Source organism: Cherax quadricarinatus, chromosome 72, assembly GCF_038502225.1.
Source record: "Cherax quadricarinatus isolate ZL_2023a chromosome 72, ASM3850222v1, whole genome shotgun sequence".
NCBI lineage: Eukaryota > Metazoa > Arthropoda > Malacostraca > Decapoda > Parastacidae > Cherax > Cherax quadricarinatus.
In genome coordinates, this window is record NC_091363.1 from 2071283 (window position 1) to 2093052 (window position 21770).

Here is a 21770-nt window from a genome sequence, read left to right on the forward strand (position 1 = left end):
TCAACACGCTGGCCGTCTCCCACCAAGGCAGGATGACCCAAAAAAGAAAGAAACACTTTCACCATCATTCACATAAAATCACTGTCTTTGCAGAGGTGCCCAGATATGACAGTTTAAATGTCACTTCAAACAGCTAATATCTCCAACCCCTCATTGTCAATATGTTCTATAAATTTATAATCTTATAATTTTCATTACAGTTTTATATATTTGTAATTTAATGATTAAATAGATTGCCTTATTTACTTTTCAGCTAAATATGAAGGGGCTGGGCCTTTTCCTTGTTACAAATGCAGTGTGTCATTCATCGACAGGGAAAACCTCGATAAGCATTATGAGAAACACTACAATGAGACAAGCTTCCACTGTCTTGAATGTGGAATCTACTTTTCCCATCCAGCTGTTTTAAATACTCACTTGATGAGACATGTGTGTAAGTTTAAATACTGTATTTGGCAGTTTATTCATCTTGCTTGGTTTATCTGTACTGTATATTCCTTTTTATTGCTGTTAATAATGTGATTTAGGGTTGAGTGGTAAAATTTTAAGTTGTTAAATAAAGTGAACTAAGCAGCATCTACTAAATGTAAAATTATATTCTCATTGTATTTTTGGTGGATCAGATACATGCAGTTGTTCCTTGCTTTGTGTGTTCCAGGCCCATGGTGGCTGTACTAAGTTCAGTCATACTATCGACATTTAATGCTGCATAATAAAATTGTTCATTATGTTTGACGAACTTGACTAGTTGCATACCATGAGTGTATATTGCGCATGCAAAATTGCTGATAGAAATAGGGCATTACAAAATTGAGGAATTATATAGAGAGGGAAACCTGTATAACCTTGTTGACCACTCCATTTTATCTTATCTTGGGTTACCCCCCTCAAGGTATTAATGAAGAGGAATCCCTAGAGGGAACATGGTATCAAATTTATAGATAGATTATAATTTTCCTCTGTTAAATAATAATTACTTTTTCCCCCTCAGCAAAAGCGGCTGATAGCAAAAGAAAGAAATTTGCTACCGAAGCTCCCATGCTAATGACATCTAGTCAAATGGAACTGGCAGAAACTTTTGAGGAAGGTAATGAGAGTATGAGTGATTCTGACTCAAATGATGAAGGAAGTGAACCTCCAGACAATGACAATTTCAATCTTGTGTCAAGGTCACATGATGATTCAATGGATGGTATGTCTGAGGATTTTGATGATTATCATCCAATTATGGCTGTGGAGTGTATCCTCGACAACTCTTCAGAAGAAGAATATGAAACTGAATCAACAAATGAATCACCAGTCAAGAATGGAGGCCACCAATGCTCATCATGTAAGGAGAGCTTTGCTTCTTTGATAGCACTCAAGGAGCACTACCCACTTAAGTGTATTAACACAAAACTTTTGCGAAAGCCTGGGGAGTGGAGACGGAAAAAAGCTAAGCGGAAACACAAAATTGGAAATGAAATTCGCTGCATTGAATGCCATTTAGTCTTCCCAGATCGAGCTTCATTCTTAGACCACTTTAGCTCAAGTAAATGTGATGTTGGCAGACAGAGAATAGAATACACTGATGAAGAACAAGCAATTCTGGTTACACATTACAATAGAAATAACTTCCCCTTGCCGTCAGAAATGAGTATGCTGGCAAGACGTTTGGGTGTCCGTTATCGACAGATCATGCACTGGTTTCAGAATCGTCGGAGTAAGGAGAGAAAACAGCAGAAAGAGAGTGAGTACATTATATTAGATTTGTTCTTATTCAGCCTTGTCATACGATTACCTTATACATTTGACCCCTGCTGAACAATTAGATAGGGACTGGAGGAAAAGTTTGTTAAGCAGAAAACTACCTAAAGCAAATAGCATTTCTTTAGAAGCCCATATCATAACTTGAGATGGATACAGGGACAATAATAATCTGTATTTAATTCCTGGTACTGTAATTTCTTAATAATGAAATTTAAAAATATGTAGTCACCAGAGATGGGTGCATTGTGTAACCCTCAAACTGTGGAATACCCATAAAGAATTCATATATGTGTGGGAAGAGTTTGAAAAAAAAAAAATCATATAGAATGAAAGAGTTTATTTTTCTGAATCAGATATGACTAAAATGAATGGAATCTAATTAAAATTTATGATTTTATGGTACATATGTTAAAGTTGCTGAAGAAATGATCACTCATCAGCAGCAGCAGCATAAAAGCACCAGCGATATGCCATGATCTTTTGAAAGCAAATCATATTTTTTGTTGTAAGTACAGTATATTACTGTATAATTTTTTATGCTTCAGTACATGAAGAATTTACTTTTAAGCTATTTGAATTGGCCAGTTGTAATTTTGCCACAATAAATTCTCTTCATTGATTCAGTCACTAAATTCAATGTTCTTTGATAAATTTTCAGGTAAATATCCACCAGTTGAGTGTCAGGATTGCAAAGCTTCCTTTGTGACAGATGGCAATTTGCAGCGCCATAGCAATGCTGTACATAAGCAGGTCAATATATCCGAGTGTGAGTTTGCTTGCTTGGTTCCGGGATGTGGTGCTGTGTTCAACAATGCAGATTTGCTGGTGACTCACAGATTGACTCATCAGCTTGATGGTGCTGCTGGGCACAACGATGAGGTGGGTTGATAGTGAAGATTAGTATAGTATGTACTTTGTCCATTTTGTACCAAAGTAGGGTGACTAGAAGAAGAAAACTCATTTTTTTTTTTTATAATCACACTGGCCGATTCCCACCAAGGCAGGGTGGCCCGAAAAAGAAAAACTTTCACCATCATTCACTCCATCACTGTCTTGCCAGAAGGGTGCTTTACAATACAGTTTTTAAACTGCAACATTAACACCCCTCCTTCAGAGTGCAGGCACTGTACTTCCCATCTCCAGGACTCAAGTCCGGCCTGCCGGTTTCCCTGAACCCCTTCATAAATGTTAATTTGCTCACACTCCAACAGCACGTCAAGTATTAAAAACCATTCGTCTCCATTCACTCCTATCAAACACGCTCACGCACGCCTGCTGGAAGTCCAAGCCCCTCGCACACAAAACCTCCTTTACCCCCTCCCTCCAACCTTTCCTAGGCCGACCCCTACCCCGCCTTCCTTCTACTACAGACTGATACACTCTTGAAGTCATTCTGTTTCGCTCCATTCTCTCTACATGTCCGAACCACCTCAACAACCCTTCCTCAGCCCTCTGGACGACAGTTTTGGTAATCCCGCACCTCCTCCTAACTTCCAAACTACGAATTCTCTGCATTATATTCACACCACACATTGCCCTCAGACATGACATCTCCACTGCCTCCAGCCTTCTCCTCGCTGCAACATTCATCACCCATGCTTCACACCCATATAAGAGTGTTGGTAAAACTATACTCTCATACATTCCCCTCTTTGCCTCCAAGGACAAAGTTCTTTGTCTCCACAGACTCCTAAGTGCACCACTCGCCCTTTTCCCCTCATCAATTCTATGATTCACCTCATCCTTCATAGACCCATCCGCTGACACGTCCACTCCCAAATATCTGAATACATTCACCTCCTCCATACTCTCTCCCTCCAATCTGATATCCAATCTTTCATCACCTAATCTTTTTGTTATCCTCATAACCTTACTCTTTCCTGTATTCACTTTTAATTTTCTTCTTTTGCACACCCTACCAAATTCATCCACCAATCTCTGCAACTTCTCTTCAGAATCTCCCAAGAGCACAGTGTCATCAGCAAAGAGCAACTGTGACAACTCCCACTTTATGTGTGGTTCCTTATCTTTTAACTCCACGCCTCTTGTCAAGACCCTCGCATTTACTTCTCTTACAACCCCATCTATAAATATATTAAACAACCACGGTGACATCACACATCCCTGTCTAAGGCCTACTTTTACTGGGAAATAATTTCCCTCTTTCCTATGTACTCTCACTTGAGCCTCACTATCCTCGTAAAAAATCTTCACTGCTTTCAGTAACCTACCTCCTACACCATACACCTGCAACATCTGCCACATTGCCCCCCTATCCACCTTGTCATACGCCTTTTCCAAATCCATAAATGCCACAAAGACCTCTTTAGCCTTATCTAAATACTGTTCACTTATATGTTTCACTGTAAACACCTGGTCCACACACCCCCTACCTTTCCTAAAGCCTCCTTGTTCATCTGCTATCCTATTCTCAGTCTTACTTTTAATTCTTTCAATAATAACTCTACCATACACTTTACCAGGTATACTCAACAGACTTATCCCCCTATAATTTTTGCACTCTCTTTTGTCCCCTTTGCCTTTATACAAAGGAACTATGCATGCTCTCTGCCAATCCCTAGGTACCTTACCCTCTTCCATACATTTATTGAATAATTGCACCAACCACTCCAAAACTATATCCCCACCTGCTTTTAACATTTCTATCTTTATCCCATCAATCCCGACTGCCTTACCCCCTTTCATTTTACCTACTGCCTCACGAACTTCCCCCACACTCACAACTGGCTCTTCCTCACTCCTACAAGATGTTATTCCTCCTTGCCCTATACACAAAATCACAGCTTCCCTATCTTCATCAACATTTAACAATTCCTCAAAATATTCCCTCCATCTTCCCAATACCTCTAACTCTCCATTTAATAACTCTCCTCTCCTATTTTTAACTGACAAATCCATTTGTTCTCTATTCTTCCTTAACTTGTTAATCTCACTCCAAAACTTTTTCTTATTTTCAACAAAATTTGTTGATAACATCTCACCCACTCTCTCATTTGCTCTCTTTTTACATTGCTTCACCACTCTCTTAACCTCTCTCTTTTTCTCCATATACTCTTCCCTCCTTGCATCACTTCTACTTTGTAAAAACTTCTCATATGCTAACTTTTTCTCCCTTACTACTCTCTTTACATCATCATTCCACCAATCGCTCCTCTTCCCTCCCACACCCACTTTCCTGTAACCACAAACTTCTGCTGAACACTCTAACACTACATTTTTAAACCTACCCCATACCTCTTCGACCCCATTGCCTATGCTCTCATTAGCCCATCTATCCTCCAATAGCTGTTTATATCTTTCCCTAACTGCCTCCTCTTTTAGTTTATAAACCTTCACCTCTCTCTTCCCTGATGCTTCTATTCTCCTTTCCCATCTACCTTTCACTCTTAGTGTAGCTACAACTAGAAAGTGATCTGATATATCTGTGGCCCCTCTATAAACATGTACATCCTGAAGTCTATTCAGCAGTCTTTTATCTACCAATACATAATCCAACAAACTACTGTCATTTTGCCCTACATCATATCTTGTATACTTATTTATCCTCTTTTTCTTAAAATATGTATTACCTATAACTAAACCCCTTTCTATACAAAGTTCAATCAAAGGGCTCCCATTATCATTTACACCTGGCACCCCAAACTTACCTACCACACCCTCTCTAAAAGTTTCTCCTACTTTAGCATTCAGGTCCCCTACTACAATTACTCTCTCACTTGGTTCAAAGGCTCCTATACATTCACTTAACATCTCCCAAAATCTCTCTCTCTCCTCTGCATTCCTCTCTTCTCCAGGTGCATACACGCTTATTATGACCCACTTCTCGCATCCAACCTTTACTTTAATCCACATAATTCTTGCATTTACACATTCATATTCTCTTTTCTCCTTCCATAACTGATCATTCAACATTACTGCTACCCCTTCCTTTGCTCTAACTCTCTCAGATACTCCAGATTTAATCCCATTTATTCCCCCCACCGAAACTCCCCTACCCCCTTCAGCTTTGTTTCGCTTAGGGCCAGGACATCCAACTTCTTTTCATTCATAACATCAGCAATCATCTGTTTCTTGTCATCTGCACTACATCCACGCACATTCAAGCATCCCAGTTTTATAAAGTTTTTCTTCTTCTCTTTTTTAGTAAATGTCTACAGGAGAAGGGGTTTCCAGCCCATTGCTCCCGGCATTTTAGTCGCCTCATACGACACGCATGGCTTACGGAGGAAAGATTCTTTTCCACTTCCCCATGGACAATAGAAGAAATAAAGAAGAACAAGAGCTATGTAGAAAAAGGAGAAAAACCTAGATGTATGTGTATATATATGCATGTGCATGTCTGTGGAGTGTGAGCAAAGTGTAAGTTGGAGTAGCAAGATATCCCTGTTATCTAGCATGTTTATGAGACAGAAAAAGATGCCAGCAATCCTACCATCATGCAAAACAGTTACAGGTTTCTGTTTCACAGTCATCTGGCAGGATGGTAGTACTTCCCTGGTTGGTTGCTGTCTACCAACCTACTACCTATCTAAGGTGTCTTTCCATTAATTACATAGACATAGGCAGTGGAGATGTCCTGTGGGCAGTGTGTGGTGTAAATATTATGTAGAGAATTCAAAGTGTAGAAATTAGGAGAAGGTGTGGTGTTAATAGAAGTATTAGTCAGAGGGCTGAAGAAGGGTTGTTGAGGTGGCTTGGTCATTTAGATAGAATGGATCAAAGTAGAATGACATGGAGAACGTATAAATCTGTAGGGCAAGGGAGGCGGGGTAGGGGTTGTCCTCGAAAAAGTTGGATAGAGGGGGGTAAAGGAGGTTTTGTGAACGAGGGGCTTGGACTTCCAGCAAGCGTGAATGATCTTGTTAGGAGTGTATGGAGACGAATGGTTTTTGGGACCTGACTAGCTGTTGGAGTGAAGGGATTCAGGGAAACTGGCTATTTTTATAAAGCCAGACTTGAGTTCTGGAAATAGGAAGTACAGTGCCTACACTTTAAAGGAGGGGTTTGGGATATTGGCAGTTTGGAGGGATGTGTAATAGGACAATATATATATAATTGGAGCCTGATATTATATTCTATAGGGAGTTTATTATATTATTTCAGGTCACTTTTTTTATTTTGTATCTTTATATATGCTTCTAAGCTGCTGTATATGGGCACCTCTGCAAAAACAGTGATTGTGTGAGTGAAGTGAAAGTGTTGAATGATGATGAAAGTATTTTCGTTTTGGGGATTTTCTTTCTTTTTGGGTCACCCTGCCTGGGTGGGAGATGGCCAACTTGTTGAAAAAAAAAAAATTCACTAGACATAAGAAGCAATTATTGATGAATAAATTGACCTTGTGTCATTGTTTTGTTCTATTTTTGAGGAAGTATTTCACAGACATGCTCACTAAAGATTTCCATATGCTAGTTTGTTTAATTACTATATATACTGCAGGTATTTTGACGAGTGATACTATCACTGGCATAACTCATGTACAGAAGAACAAAAATTTAGAGAAAGACTGAATAATGTTTTAGAAAGCACACGTCATTTGGAAAATGAGAGGAGAAATATGTGATTTAAAGATAGATAAATACTTTTTTTTTTTTTAGTTGCACTTTCCTTCTCTCACTAAGGCAGGGTGGTCCATAAAACAGAAACATGTTTGCTACCACTCATTCTATAACCTCATTGCCAGAAGTTCATGGACATCACAATTCAGATTACTCTCTGGAGAACTGCATCCCCACTCACTCCTTCAGATTGCAGGCACTGTACTCTCAACTTCCATTATTCAGGTCTAGCTAACCATTTTCCCTGAAGTCCTCCATAAATGTTACCTTACTCACATTCCAACAGCGCATCAAACCATGAGATCCAGCATCCTGCTGGATGCTCAAGCCTCTGTCACTTACAGCTTAGGTAGTTGTACCTCATGAACAACTAGTTTATTGAGAACCCCATGAGGAGCTAGTTTATTATTTTTTTTTTTTTTCAATAAGTTGGCCGTCTCCCACCGAGGCAGGGTGACCCAAAAAAGAAAGAAAATCCCCAAAAAGAAAATACTTTCATCATCATTCAACACTTTCACCTCACTCACACATTATCACTGTTTTTGCAGAGGTGCTCAGAATACAACAGTTTAGAAGCATATACGTATAAAGATACACAACATATCCCTCCAAACTGCCAATATCCCAAACCCCTCCTTTAAAGTGCAGGCATTGTACTTCCCATTTCCAGGACTCAAGTTTATTATTATTATAATCAAAATGAAGCACTAAACCTAGCTAGTTTATTGAGAACTCCACAAGCAGCTAGTTTATTGAGAACCCTGTGAGCAGCTATTTATTGAGAACCCCATGAGTAACTAGTTTATTGAGAACCCCCATGAGCAGGTACTTTATGGAGAACCCTATAAGCAGATAGTTTATTGAGAACCCCATGCTCATCCAGTGAGTGGTAGTGAAAGAAAAGCGGGATTTCTCAAGTCACATTGTATCTTTATCAGACCCCACTGGCATAGTTATACCTAAACAAATATTGCTGTTATTTTATGTATAATAATTACTTCATATAGCTAATCTACACAACATAATATGGAGATACTCAAATTTTCTCGTGGTAAGGTGACCCACAAAATGCTTAATAATATTTTTAACATATCACAGAATGAGGAAGATAACCCTTCACCTTATCATTACCATGGGCGTGTTCCGCAGTGGATCTACACTGTCTTAGAGGCTCACTATAGTCACAATAACTTCCCTGATCCCATGGATATTGGATATATTGCCCGACGACTGGAAGCAGATCCACTTACTGTTCATGTATGGTTCAAGGTAAGATGATTAGAAATTTCTTTGACCCTTTCAATGGCCATTACGTAGAACTACATCATTGGGGCCAGGGTCCCTTTTGTAGTTCCACTTCAAGAGCTCAGCTCACTCATATAAGCTGTGAATGGTTAATTTTGGCCTAGATATAAGAGAATCTGTCTGTGCAACGAGTGTGTACAGTACACTCGTGTGTTGGATGGTCAGATCATCCTCTTAAACACACTGTCTTCACTTTATCACTGGAGATTGTTGCAGACAGTACAGCACTAGGTCATGTTAACCCTTTCAGGGTCAGATCCCCTGATCTGAAACTTGCTCCCAGGGTCAGAAAATTTAAAAAAAAAAAATTAAATATTTTTATGAAATGATAGAGAATCTTTTTCCTAGGGTAGCAAAACCACAAGTACGAAATATGATGGAAAACTTATGGAATTACGCTCTCGCAAATTTAGTGGTCTCGGTGATATATATACATCTGTGATTTTGCCCTTTTTGAGCCCTGTTTTTGGCCAATTCCATTGTTCCTTTTGACCAAACTTATTGCTGTTTTGCTAGTAATTCTTCTATCAATTGAGTAAAAGAAACTGCTCATTTACCTATTTCAGCTACCCAGTAAAGTGATCAGAAATTGGTAATTTGGCCAATTTTACACAAAATTCAAAAATTGATAATTTAAAAATAGGGTCTAGAATTAACACTAGACATTCTCGTCACTAAAACACCATTTCCTCTGTTCATTAGTCACATCCTCAGGTCTCTCCTATATTGTGCTTTGTGAAGGCTTACTCAGCCCTGTAACAACTTCAGACAGTATTACTAAGGCTGGCTCCTCCTCAGGAAAATTAATGAATAGAAAAAGAATATAAACTGACAAACATAAACACTTTATTATTTAGAAAATATAAAATATAAAACACTTAAATATGAAATATTGATCCTACCTTAAAGAAAATGAAAAATGAAAAATATAAATGATATCTGAATTCAACGCTAATATATATATATAAAACTTGGGTGTCTGGTGTTGGTGACACTGCGTGTTGTTGAAATCGTAGCCGTTGCTGATGTGGGGGGGGAGGGTCGCAGGTGTTGGTGACAACCCACCGGCTCGTTCTTCACAGATTTTATAACCGTCAATAATCCGTCCAGATGACAGGAAAGCAGGTTTTTTCCACTGCAATGATGAGGGGTTATATCCTGCTACTTGCATACACAAACAGGTAAGTGGATCAGAAATAGGGACGTCTCAGAACGTTAGTCCGTCTCCTTCAATTCTACTCGTTGATTGGCGGGTGATCCTCTCTGTCATTTCAAGCTGTAAAGAGAGACAGGTTACCCACTGCTTAAGAAATCACTCTCCATGATAAGTACAATACCTAAAAGATGTGGTGATTATTAAAACATTTAATGTATCAAGACTGAAAGGACTAAGTTAATTATTGGTCAAAAGTGAAGCTTTCAACCAATAAGTCCACTAAAATATGATCAGGCGTGTACTTACAGTAGTGCTGGGAGCTGTGAGTCGAGTGATTTACTGTTTGACCGGAGCCCCACGCGTCACCTTACGGGGGGGGGGGGGGAAGAGGGAGGGGAAGGGATAGCAGGAGCTAGACTGACCCTACCTTAACAAGCAGCCGGCAATCAAACTATCACTTTTGGGGAGGGGGAAAAAAGGGGGGGGAATAGCGGGAGCTGGACTTACCCTACCTTAACAAGTAGCCGGCAATGAAACTATTGTTACTATATACTCCCTCGCTACTCCTATCTGTTGAACTTTTCCCTCACATGCTTGCTGTCTATTTTGAAATTTTATTAACGCAAAAAAATAGAGAGTTTACTGTTATGCAGAATACTGCATTATTGTAATAATTGTATAAATAATACCAGCACATTTGTGAACATGTATTAGACTGACCAGTTGGATGCATATTGGACGAGTGAGGTAATTTGTGTACTCTGGAATATTGGCAAAAATCGAACATTTCCGTTACTTTGAGCTAAGTTTCAAGCTACTTTTAATCCTGAAACCCATCAAAATCATCTTTATTTTCTGTAATATATCTTCTATCAAATGAGACCAAGAAACTGAGGATACAACCATAAAAACCATACGAAAATGCACCACGAATTTGCTGTTTTAAGCTAAAAACAGTTGTTACAGTTTTTTCCCATTATGCCCTGCATTCTGCAGGATTTTTTATATGGTGCACACTTACTGCATAGACCCATTCTCTCATATCTTGGCTCAAATTTACTGCTCACGGCTTATCTGAGAGAGCTGATCTCATCACGACTCACGCTTCAAAGCCCCCGAAAGGAGTTAATAGTCCAACTTTTATATTGTCTTGTTCATGAGAGAGAGTATGCCATCTTGATTTTTGTCATCTTTCATTGTCCTGACATGCTTATTCTGCCTGCCCTTCCCTCTGTGACAGTCATACTTTTAATGCAGATTTTCTTAAAGATTTTTAATTAACCCTTAAACGGTCCAAACAGATCGACGTTCAAATTCGTAGTGCTCCAAAAGTAGATCTACTTTTTTTTACATAACGTACAGGTCTCCCTCAACATTCGCGAGGGTTAGGGGATCAAGAGCCTCACGAATGTTGAAAAACCGTGAATGTTTGGTGCCCCAATATATTGTAGGGAAATATATTACAATACTGCTTCCTTAACTTGTTGAACCATGAATAATCATAAAATACATGAAAACGTCGTAAATTGTACTAAATATATACATGTTATGCTTTAATAACGTATGTTATTTAATAACATGTATGTTAATAACATGTATGTTATTAAATACCACTGCCTCCACCACTGCGAGTCCCTACTACCCTCCCTCCGACCCCCGCAACTGGCAGCCAGCCCTCCCACCACTCAGTGTGGTGAGTGTTTTGTTTGTTCATTATTTGCTATTAAACTACAGAATAAATAATGTAAACCCATTCATGACTGCATATTGGAATGGCTATTAGGAAAGGTATTAGACAGTGACATCATGTGTTTACTCTTGAACACAGCAAAGAATCGAACATTTCTGCTATTGCTAATAATAACAATAGTAATAATAATAATAATAATAATAATAATAATAATAATAATAATAATAATAATAATAATAATAATAAATACGATATAATTGAAGAAGGAAATTGTACAAAAATACGAGGGAGTGGTTGACACATCGTCAGTGTGACTTTGTTTATGCTGGAGTGAACATTAGTCTCCCTGCTCTTCCAAACATTTCACAATAATTCAGCGGTTGAGGCAGTGGTATTTAATAACATATATGTTATAAATAATAATAGTACATGTTATTATTAATAACATGTATTATTATTAACATGTATGTATTTATAGGTAGTAGGTTGGTAGACAGCAACCACCCAGGGAGGTACTACCATCCTGCCAGATGACTGTGAAACAAAAACCTGTAACTGTTTTGCATGATGGTAGGATTGCTGGTTTCTTTTTCTGTCTCATAAACACGCTAAGATAACAGGGATATCTTGCTACTCCTACTTACACTTTGGTCACACTTCACAGACACGCACATGCATATATATATATACATACATCTAGGTTTTTCTCCTTTTTCTAAATAGCTCTTGTTCTTTTTTATTTCTTCTATTGTCCATGGGGAAGTGGAAAAGAATCTTTCCTCCGTAAGCCATGCGTGTCGTATGAGGCGACTAAAATGCCGGGAGCAATGGGCTAGTAACCCCTTCTCCTGTATACAATTACTAAAAAAGAGAAGAAGAAAAACTTTATAAAACTGGGATGCTTAAATGTGCGTGGATGTAGTGCGGATGACAAGAAACAGATGATTGCTGATGTTATGAATGAAAAGAAGTTGGATGTCCTGGCTCTAAGCGAAACAAAGCTGAAGGGGGTAGGAGAGTTTCAGTGGGGGGAAATAAATGGGATTAAATCTGGAGTATCTGAGAGAGTTAGAGCAAAGGAAGGGGTAGCAGTAATGTTAAATGATCAGTTATGGAAGGAGAAAAGAGAATATGAATGTGTAAATTCAAGAATTATGTGGATTAAAGTAAAGGTTGGATGCGAGAAGTGGGTCATAATAAGCGTGTATGCACCTGGAGAAGAGAGGAATGCAGAGGAGAGAGAGAGATTTTGGGAGATGTTAAGTGAATGTATAGGAGCCTTTGAACCAAGTGAGAGAGTAATTGTGGTAGGGGACTTGAATGCTAAAGTAGGAGAAACTTTTAGAGAGGGTGTGGTAGGTAAGTTTGGGGTGCCAGGTGTAAATGATAATGGGAGCCCTTTGATTGAACTTTGTATAGAAAGGGGTTTAGTTATAGGTAATACATATTTTAAGAAAAAGAGGATAAATAAGTATACACGATATGATGTAGGGCGAAATGACAGTAGTTTGTTGGATTATGTATTGGTAGATAAAAGACTGTTGAGTAGACTTCAGGATGTACATGTTTATAGAGGGGCCACAGATATATCAGATCACTTTCTAGTTGTAGCTACACTGAGAGTAAAAGGTAGATGGGATACAAGGAGAATAGAAGCATCAGGGAAGAGAGAGGTGAAGGTTTATAAACTAAAAGAGGAGGCAGTTAGGGTAAGATATAAACAGCTATTGGAGGATAGATGGGCTAATGAGAGCATAGGCAATGGGGTCGAAGAGGTATGGGGTAGGTTTAAAAATGTAGTGTTAGAGTGTTCAGCAGAAGTTTGTGGTTACAGGAAAGTGGGTGCAGGAGGGAAGAGGAGCGATTGGTGGAATGATGATGTAAAGAGAGTAGTAAGGGAGAAAAAGTTAGCATATGAGAAGTTTTTACAAAGTAGAAGTGATGCAAGGAGGGAAGAGTATATGGAGAAAAAGAGAGAAGTTAAGAGAGTGGTGAAGCAATGTAAAAAGAGAGCAAATGAGAGAGTGGGTGAGATGTTATCAACAAATTTTGTTGAAAATAAGAAAAAGTTTTGGAGTGAGATTAACAAGTTAAGAAAGCCTAGAGAACAAATGGATTTGTCAGTTAAAAATAGGAGAGGAGAGTTATTAAATGGAGAGTTAGAGGTATTGGGAAGATGGAAGGAATATTTTGAGGAATTGTTAAATGTTGATGAAGATAGGGAAGCTGTGATTTCGTGTATAGGGCAAGGAGGAATAACATCTTGTAGGAGTGAGGAAGAGCCAGTTGTGAGTGTGGGGGAAGTTCGTGAGGCAGTAGGTAAAATGAAAGGGGGTAAGGCAGCCGGGATTGATGGGATAAAGATAGAAATGTTAAAAGCAGGTGGGGATATAGTTTTGGAGTGGTTGGTGCAATTATTTAATAAATGTATGGAAGAGGGTAAGGTACCTAGGGATTGGCAGAGAGCATGCATAGTTCCTTTGTATAAAGGCAAAGGGGATAAAAGAGAGTGCAAAAATTATAGGGGGATAAGTCTGTTGAGTGTACCTGGTAAAGTGTATGGTAGAGTTATAATTGAAAGAATTAAGAGTAAGACGGAGAATAGGATAGCAGATGAACAAGGAGGCTTTAGGAAAGGTAGGGGGTGTGTGGACCAGGTGTTTACAGTGAAACATATAAGTGAACAGTATTTAGATAAGGCTAAAGAGGTCTTTGTGGCATTTATGGATTTGGAAAAGGCGTATGACAGGGTGGATAGGGGGGCAATGTGGCAGATGTTGCAAGTGTATGGTGTAGGAGGTAGGTTACTGAAAGCAGTGAAGAGTTTTTACGAGGATAGTGAGGCTCAAGTTAGAGTATGTAGGAAAGAGGGAAATTTTTTCCCAGTAAAAGTAGGCCTTAGACAAGGATGTGTGATGTCACCATGGTTGTTTAATATATTTATAGATGGGGTTGTAAGAGAAGTAAATGCGAGGGTCTTGGCAAGAGGCGTGGAGTTAAAAGATAAAGAATCACACACAAAGTGGGAGTTGTCACAGCTGCTCTTTGCTGATGACACTGTGCTCTTGGGAGATTCTGAAGAGAAGTTGCAGAGATTGGTGGATGAATTTGGTAGGGTGTGCAAAAGAAGAAAATTAAAGGTGAATACAGGAAAGAGTAAGGTTATGAGGATAACAAAAAGATTAGGTGATGAAAGATTGAATATCAGATTGGAGGGAGAGAGTATGGAGGAGGTGAACGTATTCAGATATTTGGGAGTGGACGTGTCAGCGGATGGGTCTATGAAAGATGAGGTGAATCATAGAATTGATGAGGGAAAAAGAGTGAGTGGTGCACTTAGGAGTCTGTGGAGACAAAGAACTTTGTCCTTGGAGGCAAAGAGGGGAATGTATGAGAGTATAGTTTTACCAACGCTCTTATATGGGTGTGAAGCGTGGGTGATGAATGTTGCAGCGAGGAGAAGGCTGGAGGCAGTGGAGATGTCATGTCTGAGGGCAATGTGTGGTGTGAATATAATGCAGAGAATTCGTAGTTTGGAAGTTAGGAGGAGGTGTGGGATTACCAAAACTGTTGTCCAGAGGGCTGAGGAAGGGTTGTTGAGGTGGTTCAGACATGTAGAGAGAATGGAGCGAAACAGAATGACTTCAAGAGTGTATCAGTCTGTAGTGGAAGGAAGGCGGGGTAGGGGTCGGCCTAGGAAGGGTTGGAGGGAGGGGGTAAAGGAGGTTTTGTGTGCGAGGGGCTTGGACTTCCAGCAGGCATGCGTGAGCGTGTTTGATAGGAGTGAATGGAGACAAATGGTTTTTAATACTTGACGTGCTGTTGGAGTGTGAGCAAAGTAACATTTATGAAGGGATTCAGGGAAACCGGCAGGTCGGACTTGAGTCCTGGAGATGGGAAGTACAGTGCCTGCACTCTGAAGGAGGGGTGTTAATGTTGCAGTTTAAAAACTGTAGTGTAAAGCACCCTTCTGGCAAGACAGTGATGGAGTGAATGATGGTGAAAGTTTTTCTTTTTCGGGCCACCCTGCCTTGGTGGGAATCGGCCAGGTGTGATAAAAAAAAAATTGTAAAAAATAAGGGAGTGGTTGACACATATTTTGTGATGTTATAAATAATAATAGTAGGCATATTATTATATGTTATAAATAATAATAGTGCATGTATTATTATTAACATGTATGTTATTAAATACCATTGCCTCAATCACTGCCTCTACCACTCCAGTCACACTCAATCTACAAGCACCAAACACAATGAATTATTGTGAAATGTTTGGAAGAGCAGGGAGACTAATGTTCACTCCAGCATAAACAAAGTCACACTGACGATGTGTCAACCACTCCCTCGTATTTTTGTACAATTTCCTTCTTCAATTATATCATATTTATTATTATTATTATTATTATTATTATTATTATTATTATTATTATTATAATATTATTATTACTATTATTATTATTATTATTATTATTACTATTGTTATTATTAGCTGTAGCAGAAATGTTTAATTCTTTGCAGTGTTCAAGAGTAAACACATGATGTCACCGTCTAATACCTGTCCGAATAGCCATTCCAATATGCAGTCATGAATGGGTTTACATTATTTATACTGTAGTTTAATAGCAAATAATGAACAAACAAAACACTCACCACACTGAGTGGTGGGAGGGCTGGCTGCCAGTTGCGGGGGTCGGAGGGAGGGTAGTAGGGACTCGCAGGTGGCGGGAAACTTAAATATGATTTGGCGGCTGGGAATTTGGTGGCTGGGAATTTGGCAGTTGGGAATTCGCGAATGTGTGAAGCCCGTGAAAGTTGAAAACGTGAATGTTGAGGGAGACCTGTATATGCCATAAAAGGCAACTAAAATACTGTATAAATTACTACATGTAAAATGAAAAACTTGGTTTTCTTTTTAGGTCACCCTGCCTTGGTGGGAGATGGCCGGTGCATTAAAAAAAAAAGTAAATTAATCTATATTACCATACTGGCATCAATTACAGAAATGAAGTTTTCACATGTTTCTTCTACTGAGGAATAAGAATTTAAGGAAAGGCTGAATGTCATAGGAAGCAAGCATACCTTTGTGCTTTGGAAAATAGAGGCTAAATATAAAAAACACTGATACACTTATGCACTGGGAAAGATATAGGGAGAAAGAGCTGGATAAATATAAGTGGGTATGAAGTATTGTGACCGAGTGATTTTGGCTTCAGAAAAGACACGCCAGTCAGCAGAAGGGTACAGGCATTCCTTGTTTTATGCTTCAGGATATGTTCCAGGTCCTTGGCAGCTGTGCTCAGTTAAGTCATACCATAAACACTATTACTCATAAGAAGAATCTTCAGTATATTTTATGAACTGTATCGAATGCATACAGCCACTATACAGCCTTTCCTCACTTAACGACATACTCGTTTACTGACGACTTGGACTTACGATGAGCTCTCTGAAAATTATGCATACTTAAATAATGTATATTAGAGCTGATTTCCTGTATTCTGTTTATTACAGTATATAGTACACTACTGTATAAACATTTAAAAATATACTAAAAATGTTACAAATGGTGCAAAGGTAACATTAATAACCCTTTGAGGGTTGAGACCCCTGATCCTTAACCCTTTCAGGGTCCGTCCCGTAGATCTACGGCTTTACGTTCAGGGTCCAAACCGTAGATCTACGCCATGAGCTCAGCTCACTCTGATAAACTGTGAGTGGTACATTTGGGCCTAGATATGAGAGAATACATCTATGTGGTATGTGTGCACCACATAAAACAGATCCTGCAGCACGCTGTGTATAATGAGAGAAAAAAAATGAAATCATGATTTTTCGATTAAAACAGCAACTTTGCAGTGTTTTTTCGTATGTTTTTTATAGTTGTATTTGCGATTTCTTGGTCTCATTTGATAGAATGGAAGACATATTACAGGAATAGAGATGATCTTGATTGGTTTTAGCACTGGAAATGGCTTGAAATTGAGCTCAAAGTAGCAGAAATGTTAAATTTTTGCCGATATTCAAGAGTAAACAAACGACCTCACACGTCTAATACACGTCAGCTGGTGGGTCTAATATACATTCACAAATATGGTGATGATATTTATACAATTATTACAGTATTGCATAACAGTAAATCTTCTATTTTTTGGTGTGAATAAAAATTCATTATGTGAATAAAAAATCAAAATGGAATTTATTTGTAAAGCCTCAAAACATAACTAATGAACAGAGGAAATGTTAGTTTAGTGCCAGGAATGCCTACATTGTTCATTCTGGACCCTATTTTGAAATTTGAATATTTTGAACTTTGTGTTAAATTGGCCAAATTAACAATTTCCGATCACTTTATTTTGTAGTTGAAACAGTTGACTTGGCAATTTCTTGTGTTCAATCGATAGAATAGAAGTAATACTAGTGAAATAGCTAAGAATTTGGTTGATTGGAATAATGTAATTGGCCTAAAATGGGAGTCAAAGTCGGCAAAATCGCCGATTCGTAAATATCGCTGACACATCAAAATTCGCGAGAGCATAATTTCGTCAATTTTCCACCAAATTTCGTACTTTTTGTTTTATTACCTTCACAAAAAGATTCTCTACGATTTCATAAGAAAAAATAACATTTTTTTTTTTTAAATTCTTGGACACTGGTGCGTGACTCCAGATTTGGGCCTTGGACCCTGAAAGGGTTAACTCACTCAGGGTCGAAAAATTTAAAAAAAAAAAAAAAATTCTTACGAAGTGATAGGGAATCTTTTCCCGATGGCAATGGCACCAAAAGTATGAAATTTGATGCTAAATTTACGAAATTACGCTTTCGTGAAGTTGGCGATATCAGCGATATTTATGCATCGGCGATTTTACCCACTTTGAGCCCTGTTTTGGCCAATTCCACTGTTCCAGTTGACTAAAATCATAGCTATTTCGCTAGAACTCCATTTGTTCTATCGATTGAGCACTTGAAACTGCCCATTTACCTATTTCAACTACCCAATAAAGTAGTCAGAAATTGGCAATTTGGCCAATTTCAACCAAATTTCAAAATAGAGTTCAGAATAAACAAGACAGAAATTCCTGGCACTAAAATAACATTTTCTCTGTTCATTAGTCATGTCTCCAGGCCCTTCTTATATTACTCTTGCTTTCCATTTTGAATTTTTATTCTCGCAAAAAATAGAAGATTTACTGTTATGCAGACTACTGCATCACTATAAAAATGGTATAAATAATATCAGTGCACTATGTGAAAAAATATTGGACTTACCAGTTGACGTGTATTGGATGCGAGGTGTGATTTGTTTACTCTTGAACATCGGCAAAAATCAAACATTTTTGCTACTTTGAACTCAATTTCAAGGTACTTTTCATCGTGAAACCAATCAGAATCATCTCCATTTCTCTAATATATCTTCCATTCTATCAAGTGAGACCAAGAAAATGAGAATACAACCATAAATATCATACTACGAAAATGCACTGCAAAATCGCTGTTTTACACCAAAAACATTATCGGAGGTTTTTTCTCATTATGCACTGCTTGCTGCAGGATTTTTTTATACTGCACACACTGACCACACAGATCCATTCTTTCATATGTAGACCTACCAGCTTTCTTCCACCGGATTGAAAGCGCTAGAATTTTGACGTATAAATACGGGATCGACACTGGCTATCAAGCTTTACATACATGGGACCAACCCTGAAAGGGTTAAAACCATATCAGAGATGGTTGACACAAACTCACTACCACTATAGTATGCTTCCTGTTTAGCGACAAATTCGTTTACTGACATGGTCTTAGGAACGGAACTCTGTCGTTAAGTGAAGAGAGGCTTTATATCACATATGTGGAACTTCAGGTAGGCCATTGCATAGTATTGAATCCTCATAAAGCACAGGAGACTTGTACCTTTTTTTTCTGTGTAATAAGTGTGAAATTCAATCCAACATTTCCTTATTCTCCTTGAAAGCTGGGGTAATTTTTGCATGATAGCTGTGAAATATAATGCAACAAATGGCAGTATATTTCATGCCATGTGTGCCTAATATTTTTAACCTATTGCAGAATATGGAGGACAACACACCACCACACTACGGGCGTGTCCCTTTGTGGAATTTCACTGTGTTTGAGGCTCACTACTTTCACAATAACTTCCCGGACCCCATGGATATTGGATATATCGCTCAACGTCTGGAAATAGATCCACTTGATGTTCATATATGGTTCAAGGTGAGATGATAAAAAGTGTTTGAACTATTAGTTGTATGCATAAAAATATTATACACTACATTATACGTAGACACATTAAGGTCAGTTCAATATAGTACCTGCACTGTGAAGCAAGGGTAGGGCTTTTATTTGTAACTGCATATGTGCATGTTTTTTAACCCTTAAACTGTCCAAACGTAGATCTACGTTTTTTCAACATTTGAAAGTATGTAAAAAAACGTAGATCTTCTTTTTTTTTTTTTTACATTAGAAAACGTGTAAAAAAACTTTGATCTACGTTTTTTTTTTTTGTTATATTTGAAAATATGTAAAAAAACGTAGATCTACTTTTGGAGCACTACGCATGTGAACGTAAATTTATTTGGACAGTTTAAGGGTTAATCTACAGTTTATCCAGAAAAACCAGCATGCACATAAAACCAATTGAGAGATCGTGGAAAATGCTTAGTTGTCACTTTGAATGTATTTTCGTTTACAAAAGATGACCAAAAGAAACATATTCACCATCATTCATTCAGTCTCTGTGTTGGCATCACAATTCAGTTTACCCTATCACTGCAACATCCCTTCTGTATTTCCGCCTCCAGGACTTGGGTCTGGCTAACCGGTATACCTGAATGCCTTCATAAATGTTACCTTGCTCACACTTCAACAGTTTGACAATTTCTTTAAACTGTTTGTCTCCACTCCCTCCATTCTGGCACTCTCTCACATGCTTGCAAATATTTATTTCTGTTGAAGATATGAATCCTTTTTGGAATAATTTTCACTATAGTAGCATATTTTAATGTTTCAGGAACGAAGAAAACAGCACATTCTTAAGCTAGAAGGGAGCAAACATGAAGGACTGGAAGGAGAAGAATCAGTCAGCTCTCAAAGATCAATGAGCAAGATGTGTTCCACTTGTGATGCAGCTTTCATCTGCCATTCAGACCTCATCGCTCATGAGGAGATGCATAAATCTTCCTGGGCTCGGGTAAACTATCTAGTACTGTTAGTTAATGTGTCTGTCACAATTAGCAGACAGAGACTTGAACCAATACCTCTTTCGGTTCCTAATGACTCACATGTTACATATACAGTAAGTTCCCTTGTAACACAATCAGCATATTAACTTGAAATAGTGTCACATGACGTGAAGAACATCTGGGGAAAATTAGGTTACATTAGAGACATTTTGGCCACATTGTCTCCTATGACAAAAAATCATATAGCATGCAACTTGGCTTTCTTGTGACATTTATGATGTTGAATAGTTTAGCATGCTCTGTGATGTGTTATTTACTGAAGAATGAACTCTGGTGACTGAGAAGGTCCTCAGTACACCTGAACACAAACAAACACAATATTAAAATCCACATTTCTTGACCAGTTTGTGCTAAATGAATATACACTAAAGTTAAGAGCTGAGAAAAATTAGAAAATGTGAGAGGCAGTGTTAGCTGGGCTAATTAGTACATATAAAAATTGTAATACATATTAAAATTCTTATTTTTTATCAAATTGTTGCAGACAAATAGAAACTCTCTACACCTCCATACTAACATTGCCAAAGAAAAATGCAGTTAAGAGAGTAATAGCCATAAAAATAATGCTGTAATAAAATCTTTATGCAAGAAGCAGCAATGGAGGTATGGCAAGAGTTGCTGACTACTGGCTGCTCGCTTTAAATTATATTACAATGAATTCCTTATCCTAAGAGTATCTGTATTATTTTTTTATCCTCAGGCCTGCAAATTGTGTGGAAAACAGTACAGTAATTTGATCACTCTGGAGACACATTCTATACGACATGGAATTAAAGTGGGGCAGAAAAATGAACAAAACTCCCAGTCTAAATATATATCATCTACAGGAGCACCTCTTTCTGATTCACAGCTGAAGGTTAGTGTGTGTGTGTGTGTGTGTGTGTGTGTGTGTGTGTGTGTGTGTGTGTGTGTGTGTGTGTGTGTGTGTGTGTGTGTGTATGTGTATGTGTGTGTGTGTGTGTGTGTGTGTGTGTGTGTGTATGTCTGTCTCTGTCTGTCTCTGTCTGTCTCTCTCTGTCTGTCTCTCTC

At 38.3% G+C, this 21770-nt stretch overlaps 1 protein-coding gene across 5 annotated transcripts in view; it reads left to right on the forward strand.

Moving 5' to 3' along the window:
- LOC128701407 (uncharacterized) overlaps positions 1–21770 on the forward strand; it is a 68464-nt gene that overhangs the window by 37500 nt on the left and 9194 nt on the right. For 4 of the 5 annotated variants that reach the window (XM_070100279.1, XM_070100277.1, XM_070100280.1 and 1 more), the window contains exons 13-16: positions 254–433; positions 992–1729; positions 2408–2628; positions 8427–8631. In XM_070100279.1, the coding sequence (XP_069956380.1) occupies positions 254–433; positions 992–1729; positions 2408–2628; positions 8427–8606 (1319 nt within the window). In that variant the 3' untranslated portion in view covers positions 8607–8631. Of the gene's footprint in view, positions 1–253; positions 434–991; positions 1730–2407; positions 2629–8426; positions 8632–20509; positions 20690–21441; positions 21598–21770 lie in introns of those variants that run through there. The other variant, XM_070100281.1, reaches the window with a different exon arrangement.